The 13,905-nt window shown below is 36.5% G+C and overlaps 1 protein-coding gene across 1 annotated transcript in view; it reads right to left on the minus strand.

The window, feature by feature from the left end:
* Positions 1 to 11,940: 11,940 nt before the first annotated feature.
* LOC107059949 (uncharacterized) overlaps positions 11,941 to 13,905 on the minus strand; it is a 21,908-nt gene continuing 19,943 nt past the window's right edge. Inside the window, exons 2-5 of the mRNA XM_015307063.1 lie at positions 13,294 to 13,603; positions 12,796 to 13,241; positions 12,506 to 12,629; positions 11,941 to 12,374 (exon numbers count right to left, since the gene is read on the minus strand). Of these exons, the coding sequence (XP_015162549.1) occupies positions 11,941 to 12,374; positions 12,506 to 12,629; positions 12,796 to 13,241; positions 13,294 to 13,603 (1,314 nt within the window). The remainder of the gene's footprint in view (positions 12,375 to 12,505; positions 12,630 to 12,795; positions 13,242 to 13,293; positions 13,604 to 13,905) is intronic.

A 13,905-nucleotide genomic window follows, 5' to 3' on the forward strand; every position in this document is an offset into this window, starting at 1 on the left:
TGTGTTAATTACTTAATCCATTGGGAGTAGCATAATACCGAGTTGGACTAGGGTTCAGCGTACCCAAATAGTCCCAAAACTACTAGCCTTGTAGGTTGTAAGTCCCCTCGGTGGGCATCATTTCATTGATCACGCCAGCATGACTCTATACCTCTGGCAAGGTATATTGGGTCATCTCGATGGGGCGTATATATCAGACTCAACATTTAGCTCATGTTGTTTTACTATTGGTTATTAGTAGCTCCCACAGTTCAGTCAGATTCTATTGCATTGACCATTTATCAGTATATCCAATATTCAGTTTCTACATGTGATAAATTGGTCACTACATTCAGTTAGCTCAACATTCTGTATCTGTATCATGTTCAGATTACATCATTGCCTTATTGCTTTGTTCAGTTATATGGTATTTCAGCTTTATTCTATCCTGCATGGTTAGTACCTTTCAAGTACTGATGCATACTCTATGCTACATCTTCTTGTGATGTAGGTTCAGGTTCTCAGCATCCAGATCACGCATAGATCGGTTCCTGATCTTTAGTTCATCAACATCAGCGGTGAGTCTCATTCTTTAAGTACTAGTGACATGTTTATCTTTATCGCTTTTAGTCTTTAGTTTCAGATTTGCTAGATTTAGTTGGGGCATGTCCCAACATTTCTAGTCAGTTTAGAGGCTTATTTCAGATATAGTTAGATTCAGCTTAGAATTGAGTTAATATCTTATTTGTATTAAACTCATCAGTTTTCATATATCTGAGTTATAGTATATGGGTATTCCCCATTTTTTTCATTTTATTTATGATTATAGCTTCCGCATCAGTGTATTATTCAACTTATCATTAGTATGCTTATGATCATGCCAACAGGGTTAGCTTGGGATCACTTGTGGTCTTAGGTCCCATGTCTGCGTCTCGGTAATAGTCTCGAGGAGTGACAAACTTGATATTAGAGCATTAGGTTTAAGAGTCCTAAGATGTATAAAAAGCTGCACTAAATAGAGTCCTTTTCATGGGTGTGAAGTGCACCACATCTAATGAGAGGGAGGCTACAGAGTGATTTAGTAAAACTTCATTTTCTTATTACTCTTATCGTGCGTAAGGTATGATGTAATTTTATTCTAAGTCGACATTCTACGTTTCAGTGATCATGCCTCCCCGTAGAGCTAACACCAGGAATGCAGACGCAGCTCCTCAATTCCCAGATCAGGAAGTTTCTAATGCAGAATTCAGGAATGCCATTCAGATGTTGGCTCAGAGTGTGGCAGACCAGAACAATTAGCAGGTTCCAGTTCAGGCAAATGCCAATGTTGGGTTAGCTGTATCTAGAGTACGAGACTTTGTTAGGATGAATCCGCCAGAGTTCTTAGGATCGCAAGTTGGAGAAGATCCCCAAAACTTCATTGATGAGGTCTAGAAGATCTTTGAAGAGATGAAATTAAGTTGGAATGATTAGGTTGAGTTAGCATCGTATCAACTAAAAGGTGTAGGTCATATATGGTATACTCAGTGGAAGGAGAAGATGGGTACAAATGCAACTCCTATTACATTGAATTGTTTCAGCAAAATGTTTCTGGGCAGGTTTTTCCCCATAAAGTTGAAAGAAGCAAGGGCCCAGAAATTTATGAATTTAATGCAGGGTTACGTGATGGTCCATGAGTATGGGCTCAAGCTTAACCAACTCTCCAGGTATGCTCTTCACATAGTTGCTGATTCCAGGGCTCAGATGAATATGTTTATGCATAGAGTGTCAGACTTAGTGAAGACAGAGTGCAGGAATGCTATGTTGTTGGTAGACATGAACATCTCTAGGCTCATGACTCACGCTCAGTAGGTTGAGGGTGATAAGCTTAGGGAACATGCTAAGGAGAGTAAGAAAGTAAGTACATGCAACTATGAGTATTCCCAATAGAAATCGGGTGGTGGAAATAGCTCGCAGTTTCAACGGAAGTCTTCGACTCCAGCACCTTCATCGGCCAGTGTTCCATCCTTCAAGTTTTGGAATAATCACAAAGGTGAAGCATCAAGCTCTAAGTCTCAAGGTAGTATTTCAGGCACCAAAACCTGCCCAACTTGCCCTAAGTGTGGTAAGAACTATTCGGGAGAATGTCTTGCAAGAAAAGAAAGATGCTTTCGGTGTGGTCAGTCTGGTCACAGGTTGAGGGATTGTCCTTCTAGACAGGGTCAAAGAGGTAATAATGGTAGAGCTCAGTCTACAACTTCAGCAACACCAGCTGGTCGCCCGACTCAGTAGGGTAACTTATTTGGTATAGGTGGCGGATAGCGCCAGAACAGGTTGTATGGTCTTCAGGCTCGCCAAGATCAGGAAGATTCTCCTGATGTTGTCACTCGTACGTTACGAGTCTTTGATCTTGACGCTTATGCATTGTTAGATACAGGGGCTACTTTGTCATTTGTAAATCCTTTTATAGTAGTCAAATTCAGTGTTAGTCCAGAAACTCTCCCAGAACCTTCCTCAGTCTCTACTACAGTCGGTGACCCAGTTATAGCTAGACGGGTATATAGAAATTGCCCTATCACAGTCTCCCAAAAAATCACCTCAGTAGATCTTGTAGAGTTAGAAATAGTAGACTTCGATATCATTCTAGGCATGGATTGGGTACATTCCTATTATGCCTCAGTCAAATGTAGAACTAGGGTTGTTCGTTTTCAGTTTCCAGATGAAACAACATTAGAATGGAAGGGTAGTAGCTTAGCGCCTATGGGACGATTCATTCTACCTTAAGGACAGAAAGAAGATCTATAAGGGTTATCTCTATCATCTAGTTCGGGTCAAGGATTCTAACTATGAAACCCCAAGTCTTGAGTTAGTTCGTGTAGTCAGTGAGTTTCCAGAAGATCTTTCCGGAGGTCCTCCCGATAGGGAAATTGACTTCAGAATTGATATTCTTTAGGATACCCAGCCTATCTCTATTCCTCCTTACAGAATGGCTCCAGCATAGCTTAAGGAATTGAAAGAGCAGTTGAAAGACCTTCTAGATAAGGGCTTCATCAGACCTAGTATTTCGCCATGGGGTGCACCAGTGTTGTTCGTAAAGAAGAAAGATGGTTCTCTTAGAATGTGCATTGACTATAGGCAGTTGAACAAGGTCACAATCAAGAATAAGTATCCCATCCCAAGGACTGATGACTTCTTTGACCAACTTCAGGGTGATAGTCATTTCTGAAAGATAGACCTTACATCGGGTTATCATCAGCTTAAAGTCAGAGATAGTGTCATTCCAAAGATAGCCTTCAGAACTCAGTATGGTCATTATGAATTTGTAGTCATGTCATTTGGACTAACCAATGCTCTTGTAGCTTTCATGGATTTGATGAACAGAGTGATCAAGAAGTACTTGGACTTGTTCATTATCGTCTTTATTGATGATATCCTCATTTACTCTAGGAATGAGGAAGAACATGTGATTCATTTGAGAGTTGTTCTTCAAACTCTCAAAGATCTCCAGTTATTTGCAAAATTTAACAAGTGCGAGTTTTGGTTACAATCAGTTGCCTTCCTTAGGGATATTGTGTCTAGTGAAGATATACGAGTAGATTCCCAGAAAATAGAAGTAATGAAACAATGGACCAGACCTACCTCTGCTACAGATATCAGAAGTTTCTTCGGTTTAGCGGGCTATTACAGACGGTTCGTGGAAGGATTTTCATCCATAGCCTCACCATTGACTAGGTTGACTTAAAAGATGGTCAAGTTTCGATGGTCAGATGATTGTGAGAAAAGCTTTGCAAAATTGAAAAGTAGGTTGGCTATAGCTCCTGTCTTGACTCTACTAGAGGGTTCAGATGGTTATGTGATCGATTGTGATGCATCCAGGGTTGGCCTATGTTGTGTGTTGATGCAGCGAGGTAAGGTTATACTTTATTCTTCAAAACAATTTAAGTCTTGACTCTACTAGAGGGTTCAGATGGTTATGTGATCGATTGTGATGCATCCAGGGTTGGCCTATGTTGTGTGTTGATGCAGCGAGGTAAGGTTATACTTTATTCTTCAAAACAATTTAAGGCAGTGGTGTTTGCTCTCAAGATTTGGAGACACTACTTGTAAAGTGTTCATGTAGATGTGTTCACAGACCATAAGAGCCTCCAATATGTATTAAACCATAAATAGTTGAATCTTCGCCAGAGAAGGTGGCTTGAGTTCCTCAAAGATTATGATATGAGTTGTGCATTACCATCCGGGTAAGGCGAATGTAGTAGCAGATGCTCTTACCAGACTATCTATGGATAGTTTAGCCCATGTTGAGGAAGAAAGGAAAGAACTAGCGAAGGATGTTCACAGGCTTTCTCGCTTGGGAGTTCTCCTTATGAGCATATCAGATAATGCACTACAAGAAAAATAGTCTCTAAGGAAGGGAAATATGGTCCCTGAAAGTTGAAATCTGGTCCCAAATGAGCATTTGACACCTGAAACATCTGGTCGCCACCCGTCCTAAACGTTTCCTTCGCTATCGCCCAATAACGACGGGACAAAAAATCCAGTCGTTAAAGCTTTTTGGGACGGGGATCCAATCTGGTTGCGATAATATCTTTAGGGATGTTATTTCTGGTTTCAAATAGATTAAATATATTTTGGGAAATATGCTTTTTAGGTCGGTAAAACTCTATAGGGACCACCAGACACTAGTCGTAATAATCTTTAGAGACGAGAATCTAATACCTATTTTAAAGATTTACAACTAAATATATATATAACATCTGTCAGATAATGAAAACAAGTAGACTCAATAGCTTTAGAGACGAGCAGGAATGAAAAATAAGTCCGAAAAAACAACTGCAATGAACAAAAAATAGGGCAGAAATGTCATGTGAAATAAACATAATATCGAAACTTATAACAGGGCTAATGCAGACAATAATATTGCATTGTCTAGAAACAGGTGTTGTATATTTCCATCCCCATCAGACCTTGTGTGTTTAATCTGGAATGCAAAGTTCGATTGAACCGCCTCTGTATAAACCACAAGAGAACTTATGTGATAGAATAGTAATCCGGGGGAGCTAACTATCCCGTTGGACATACAATTAGAAGAAATAATAAAACATTCAACTAGAAATTAAAGAGGCATCACTGCAGGAACATGAACTGGGAAGTCTTGAATCTCATCAGTTCATGGATTTTCTCCAGATCCTTAGGATTAACAGTTTTTAGGGCATGCCAAACAACACTGTTACATTTGAAACCTAAGCCAAAACCTATTTGCCATGCTCTATCACCCTTTTTAATCCTACATTTGGCCTCAGAGTAGGCCAATTCATACCACAGTGAGCTACTTGATGTGTTTCATACCACATATATCTCTGCTAACCACCTACACCTTTGTTTTTCCAATTACAGCTTTATATCAAAGTACTAGAAATCAAAATGAGGATGACCCTACTAATACAATAGTCAATACATTTCTTTTTATCAGCATTCAATGTTTCTCTCGAACTGTACTCATATTAAACAATGTTAATTGCAGATTTTTCGTTGGTAACTTGGATTTCAGTCAATTCAGTGATAAGGAAGCTAACATGCTGGCAATTTTTATGGCCAAAGTTATCCAAACTAGTGGACTGGTGGTTATTATGGGTATACAACATGATATGACGCCTATGGTTATGCCCAACCTACTCAGGACCCAAATATGTCTTATGCAGGCTATGCCGGGTATTAGAATTATGCGCAACCTCCACATCAACAACAAGTAAATTGAGTCCTACTAATGAATGTCTTAATCTGATGGTAAATATCTACAGAACCTATTTGATGGTAAATATCTACAGCCACCGCCGCAGAGACCAACGAAGAAGAAGCTAGTCTTGAAAAAGAGCATTTAACCAAGAGCTAGCAGAGGATGAGGACATGATAGAGGGACTATTGAGACAGAACTATCATATCAGGAATTAAAAGCCTTCTTCTAATTAAATAAAGTCGGGTATATTCTTACTTACTTGGTCAACCGAAAAACAGTTGTCATTCAGTTGAAACATGCGATATTGTAGGTGGTACATCTGATTGTTAAGCATGAAAGAATTCTTTCATCCTCATTATTGCTTTCATCTCATCTTCTAAGGTAGACAAGCGATCATTCAAGGATTTGTTTTCCTCATTTAAAGATTTCTTTTCTTCATTCAAGAATTTGTTATCATCTCAAGTTGAACGTAGCGCAGACAATAGTTCAGCCTTTGAAGAAGTTCCACCTTTCAAATCTTTTGCCTTTACTCCACCCCCCCAAATCCAAATACATGGCTACGAGTTTGTGGTCCATAACATTTTTCAACAATCTCTATACTAGATAGAGATGGATCTTCTTGAACTATTTCCTCAAGTTGAGCCTACAAAATATATAAAAGGTCATATTCTATCAAAACACATAACAATTCCAAGCCGTTAAATTATTCAATTCACCAAACGTACATGTTTTTCAATTGCTTCAGGTTCAACAGGCTTGTTATCTTTCTTACGAGTCTCAAAGAAAATAGTCGCCAAATCTGGTGGATTTCCATCTTTCCCACCCTTTACATCAAAGTCAAACACGTCAAATAACACAAACCTCATAAATACTTCATCAAGGAAAATAGTTTTTTAACAATACCTTTTGATAAATAATCTCTCGAATAGGTTTGCTACCAATATGATGAAGCATCTTCAACTTAGATCGGTTTGTTGCATTCCTGATGCTTCTTGCCTATATTTGTGAAACAATAATCTTAATTAGAATAATTATAACAAAATTATTGATACATAAGTCATCTCATGTCTGAACATGATTCAAGGTTCTTTCCTAGTAATAAACTTAAGCAGCATATATACTTGAAAACTTTCAGAAGTAAAGTGTTCCTTTACTAACCATTGCCATTCTTGTTTGTCTACACCCCTTAGGATATTTTTCAGAGACTGTTGAATGGGCTTATCCTTCACATATTTTGCATGTAAGTGTCCTCTCCATTCGTTCCATAACTCATTCATCCATCCAAAGATATGATCACGATGATCATTCATGTCAACAACCTCAAATTTGTGATACGAAAATCGGGACATGAGTTGAGTTATTACCAAGGGAGAAGAATCAAGAAAGGACAACAAAATGAGAAAGATATGTTCTTCTAGTATAATAAGCAGCAGTTCAAAAGTAAATAAGATAAGAAGTCTAGGAAATTTCGTTAGATGTAGTTCCTTTACTATCCTCATTCCTTTAGGATGTTAATTGTGTAAGATTAAGGATCACTTTTCTTGCTTTTTAGAACACTTCTCATTTAACTGTTAAGAAATAAACAGAGCATAACATAGAAAGCAATACAAAGTAGAGAAAGAAATTGCAAAACTGAAAGAAAAAACTAGAGAAGCTTATATTGTACAATAGAAAAACACAAAACAGGGGACATTGCAGAACAAATTTGTTAGACAAATATTATAGGCAGATCCCTGTCAACTTATGTTAATGGAAGATTTGAATGGAGTTAAAATTTGTTACCTCAACAGCTGCCCACATGTGACTTAACTTTTCAGGCTTAATATCACTCCACGAGGTTACTCCCAACGAACACATATTACGATCATAAACAATTTTTTCTAAATGCCTCAAAAACAATTTGCTATTTGTTCCAACAGTTCGATTATTGTAAAATATTACTTTAAGCTTTTCTCCGTTTTCAAGTGAAGCAACTTCTTTGCACATGTTGCTCCCTCGAACTCTTCTTACCTTTGTAGGATTAGATGAACTTACATTGCATAATTTAGTAAGAACTATAACAATCAAATTCAGCTTTATAAAATAATTAGATATGGATTGAAAATATCGCACCTTTTTCAATTGTTTGAGAGTGTTCCATAACCTGATTAATAGTTTGCATAACCTCTTTGTCAAGAATCATTTTATCCATTATTTGCATTTCTTGACTAGATAACATGGCTGAATTCGCTCTTGTTCATTTAGAAGGAGTTTTTTTGTATGTTGATTAGCATAAAGAGAACTCTTGTTAATACATCCCACCTCAGATTCAGAAGCCATGTTGTTGTTATGTTTCATTCCCATTCTTTGACTAGTCAAAAAAGTAGAGCATTTAGGTCCTTGTCCTTTTCCTTTCCCTATAGAAGCTCGATAAATCAAATCATATTACCAATACTTTAGCATAGTGTTTCAGAGCTGAAGAAACTGAAAAAAAATTGACAAGTACTTACAGAGAAGATTAGATTGTTAAATACGAAAAAACATAGCGTAATAGAGAAATTTAAAAGAGTAATACACAGAAGAGAATAAAATGGATTCAGACATGAAATAGGAAAGTATGGAACTGAAAATAGTTCAAAGTTATTACAGACAAACTTGAACTTTTATTTGAAAACATAACAGATTCCAAAAAACTCTTATCTAGACTTCTTGGGTGTATTGCTACCTAGATTAGTCGATGCATGATCTGAGGGGTTAGTTTGCTTGTTCTCTTTCTCAAGATCGATGGAGTTCTTACGTATCAACAAGTTTTCAGCATATCAAGTATGTTTCACCCTCTTCTTTAACTAGAAGAAGTTTAAGACGGAAATGGTGGTTGCTCTTTGGGGAGCTACGATGTGCTACATCTAGAAAGTAAGGAACTGAAAATAGCTCAAAGGTATTATAGACAAACTTGAACTTTTATTTGAAAACATAGCAGATTTCCAAAAATATTACTTGTCTAGACTTCTTGGGTGTATTTCTTACCTAGATTAGTCGATGCATGAGCTGAGGGGTTAGTTTGCTTGTTCTCTTTCTCAAGATCGATGGAGTTCTTAGGTATCGTTGGCATTCCTTGACTAGTAAACAAAGTAGAGTTTGTAATTCCTTGTCCACGGCCCTTCCCTACACAACATGGAGAAACTAATCATATTATCAATAAATTATTCCTTTTGAGAGCGAGAAGCTGTAAGAAATATGAAAACAAGTTTTCAGAATATCAAGTATGTTTCATCCTCTTCTTTAACTAGAAGAAGTTTAAGACGGAAATGGTGGTTGCTTTTTGGGGAGCTACGATGTGCTACATCTAGAAAGTAAGGAACTGAAAATAGCTCAAAGGTATTATAGACAAACTTGAACTTTTATTTGAAAACATAGCAGATTTCCAAAAATCTTACTTGTCTAGACTTCTTGAGTGTATTGCTTACCTAGATTAATTGATGCATGAGCTGAGGGGTTAGTTTGCTTGTTCTCTTTCTCATGATCGATGGAGTTCTTAGGTATAGTTGGCATTCCTTGACTAGTAAACAAAGTAGAGTTTGTAATTCTTTATCCTCGTCCCTGCCCTACACAACATGGAGAAAACAAATCATATTATCAATACTTTATTCCTTTTTGTAGAGCGAGAAGTTGTAAGAACTATGAAAACAAGTTTTCAGCATATCAAGTATGTTTCATCCTCTTCTTTAACTAGAAGAAGTTTAAGACGGAAATGGTGGTTGCTCTTTGGGGAGCTACGATGTGCTACATCTGGAAAGTAAGAAACTGAAAATAGCTCAAAGGTATTACAGACAAACTTGAACTTTAATTTCAAAACATAGCAGATTTCCAAAAATATTACCTGTCTAGACTTCTTGGGTGTATTTCTTACCTAGATTAGTCGATGCATGAGCTGAGGGGTTAGTTTGCTTGTTCTCTTTCTCAAGATCAATGGAGTTCTTAGGTATCGTTGTCATTCCTTGACTAGTAAACAAAGTATAGTTTGTAAGTCCTTGTCCTCATCCCTTCACTACACAACATGGAGAAAACAAATCATATTATCAATACTTTAGAAGATTATTTTTGAGAAACATAACTCGTAGTTGACAAATTTCTTACTTGTTTCAATTTCTTGGATGTACTGATTAACCAGATCACTAGATTGAGAAACATAACTCTTAGCTGGTAAATTTCTTCTCTCAGCCAAAGATTTAAGCCCTCGTCCTCGTCCCTTTCCAATAGCACCATGTGCGACAAATGTATATTTGATAGTACTCTTCATAGATGAGTCAACCTTTTCATCTTGAATCTGAAAAAAGAGCCAAAAATTTAAAAATAAAATAAAAAATTGCGACAATGTAGGAATAAAATAAATCATGTCATCGTAAAGTGTAATAGTGAATATATTAATTCATAAAAATATACTTCACCTCATTAGTTCGTTTACGTTTCTTTTGTGAAGGACTTCCTAACTCTACAATATCATGATCCATTTGTTCCACAATCTCATAGGAATCACGAGGTTTAGTCTTTCTCACTACTTGCCAACCTTTGTAGAAATTATCATTAGCATAAAACACTTGTGATGCTTGGTCCTCTAAAACAAATGGCTCATTTGTTTTCAAGAATCTATCCGGATTAACACTCACGAAATCATACTCATCTTTCTTAACTCCTTTTATTTCATCATACACATCAAACCAATTACAACGAAATAAAGTCACTCTTCTATCCATGACAAATTGCAACTCAATCACATATGTTAAAACTCCATAGTAATCAAGGTTCTCACTATCTTTATCATTCTCACACAATACAACGACGCCACAATTTTGAGTCCTTAACTTTTTATCATAATCTTCTACATGAAATCTATATCCATTAACAATGTAACTATTAGAATGCGTTGAATATCGTGTAGGACCGCGTGAAAGCGAGAGAAGATCTTCCATGATACGACTAGAATCTCCTTTATGCAATTGTGCAACCTATCATCACAATTAGGATGTTACATTAGAATGACTACTACAATATTAAAATATCAAATTTTAAGTTTATGTATTACTCACCGTATCTTTAAACCATTCAATAAATTGTCGATTCCATTCTACATCAGACAAGTGGCGATCATTCTCATGAGTTTGTGCAAACTCTCTACAAAATTGAAGTGAACTATAAATTTCAAAAAAGAAATAATCCTATGGAAATAATAATAAGAAGATATGAAATAACTCTCCATACTCGAGATATGGTAAGACTTCATCACAATTCTTCAATATGTATATGTGTACTTGTTCTAATTCATCTGCTTCAAGCTCAAATGGAGTTTTAGCTCCTAGAGTTTTTCCGGGTTGACAGAATAGTGATAAACGTCCATTAGATTGCTTTAAACCCCATCATAATTTCGTTCAAGCCGATTAAATTTTGTGTCAATTCTATGTAGATACCTTGAACATAAGGTCATACATTCATTTGCAAAGTAGCCCTCTCCAATACAACCTTCAGGACATGCCCTATTACCAATGAAAGATTTTAGAAAATATAACCGTCGTTCCACAGGATACATACATCGATAATGAATCGGTCCAGCAATCTTAGCTTCAGTAGCTAAATGAATAGGTAAGTTAACCATGACATTGTAAAATGAAGGTGGGAAGATCTTTTCTAACTTGCACAGTGTAATGGGAATTTGAGCTTCAATATGTTCCAAGTTATCTCAACTCCTTTGATCCAAGAATACAAACAAATAAAGATAGCTCAATAAGAGGTTCACAAACTTCTTTAGACAACATACCACGAAATGCAAGAGGCAGTAGATGTTGTAGAAGAACATAACAATCATGACTTTTCAACCCAGATATCTTGTGATCTTTCAGGTTCACACATTGAGAAATATTAGATGAAAATCCATCAGGAACCTTTAGATTCTTTAGGAAAAGGCATAACATGTACTTATTTTCGGGAGATAATGTCTTGCATGCATTTGGAACTTCAATTTTCTCCCCCTTTTGGAGAGGGTGCAATTCTGGCCTAATGTTCATTGCTTGCAAATCTAACCGAGTATTAATTGTGTCCTTGGTCTTTCCTTTGACATTCATGATTGTCCCCATAATATTATCACATATATTTTTTCAATATGCATAACATCCAAATTATGTCGCAACAACAGACTCTTCCAATATGGAAGTTCAAAAAAATACTTTTTTGTTCCAATTATCCTTTCGATTTTCATGTGATATCTTCTTCCTTTACTTTGGATCCTTTGAAAATTGTAGCCCTTCAAGATCCTTCACTTGATTAAGTATCTCAATACCAGAACGGGTTTGTGGCGGGGGTCTTCTCTCCTCTGTACCATCAAATGACTTCTTCTCATTCCTCCATTTGTGATTATGAGGAAGGTAACACCGATGACCCATAAAACACTGCTTCTTACCATTACACAATCGAGTTGATGAAGTGTCTTTATTGCAACATGGACATGTCAATTTTCCTTTTGTACTCAATCCAGATAAATTTTCATATGCTGGAAAGTCATTGATGGTCCACAACAAAGAAGCATGCGATTTAAAATTCTTTCTAGCTGACTCATCATAGGTTTCAATACCAACTTCCCAGAATTCCTTCAATTCCTCTATTAAAGGCCGAAGATATGTATCAATTGCATCTCCTTGGCCATTTGGACCTGGAATAAGCATTGACAAAATAAATTTTTCTTGTTTCATGCACAACCAATGTGGTAAATTATAAGGAATAAGCACCACTGCCAAATGCTATGTGAGGTTTTTGAATTTCGGAATGGCTGAAATCCATCACTAGCAAGTCCAAGTCGAACATTACGAGGCTCAGCCGCAAATGAAGGATGAAGTTCATCAAATGACTTCCATGCCATTGAATCAGCTGGGTGCCTCATTATTCCATCATCAACTCTTTTATCCTTCTGCCATGTCATAAGAGTAGATATCTTTGTAGACATAAACAACCTCTGAAGTCTAGGATTTAAAGGGAAATAGCGTAAGCTCTTTGATGCTATCTTTTTTCCTTTTTTATTCCTTGTTTCTCCGCTATGTGTAGCTATCTTCCATCTAGTTAGACGCCCCACAAACATTGCAAGAATCGAGTTGGCTATCTTCCTTCCAGTATAACAAGCAATCATTAGTACAAGCATCAATTTTGTTGTAAGAAAGGCCGAGTTCTTTAATTATCTTCTTTGCCTCATAATATGAGTTTGGCAAATTGGCGCCATTCGGCAACAACTCCTCTTTCAACATTGTCAATAACATTGGAAATGACGCATTATTCCAACGACCCATAATTTTGATGTGAAGCAGTTTAATCAAAGAGGAAAGCTTTGAAGCTTTGGAATTTTGATATAGAGGCTGCTCGAAATCCTTCAATAAGCTATAAAAAAATTTTGCTTCAACATTTGGTTCCTCCTCAAGTAAATCACCACCATTAGTGTGTGTAGTTCCCCCATCAAGATTAGGATATAAATCCCTCAACAGTTCTTCTACTTCATCCTCACTATCACATTCTTCTACTTCATCACCATCTTTAGATTCAAATTCAAATTCAGAGTTCTTCTACTTCATCCTCACTCTCACATTCTTCTACTTCATCACCATCTTCAGATTCAAATTCAAATTCAGATTCTGACACTGGCTCACCCAAACGTTCTCCATGGTGATACCAAAAAGTATAATTCATAATTATTCCATATACTTGCAACTGTGTCTCAACTGTTTTACGAGTTCCTAAAGTTGTATTGTAACATTTGACACATGGACATCGTATTTCATTTTCTTCTCCTGTTTTTTGGAAGGCATAATCCAAAAACTTTTGCACTTCTACTAAATAGGTTTCATCGAGCCGATGGTCAACTAGTTGCATCCATTGCTTACTAGGAGCCATAACCTTGACAAGTACATAAAAGTTATATTATAAAAGATAAAGGATAAAAAAAACAACTAAGATCCATAGAACTTGTTATAATAGATGCACGAAACAGAAATGTGTGTTATGATTGATACACCACTGGTTAAAACGTATACTATTTGTTTAAAGGCATTATTCATGGTGTTCCATTTAACTCATTTTAAGATAAGATAGATGGAGTATCTAATTATCTAATAGGGAAGCTTATTGTACAGCTCACTCAAATCACATGTGACTTTTTGGATTCCAAAATTGAATGAAATGCATTTTTTAACAAAAAA

The sequence above is a fragment of the Solanum tuberosum genome, unplaced genomic scaffold (genome assembly GCF_000226075.1).
Source record: "Solanum tuberosum cultivar DM 1-3 516 R44 unplaced genomic scaffold, SolTub_3.0 scf00049, whole genome shotgun sequence".
NCBI lineage: Eukaryota > Viridiplantae > Streptophyta > Magnoliopsida > Solanales > Solanaceae > Solanum > Solanum tuberosum.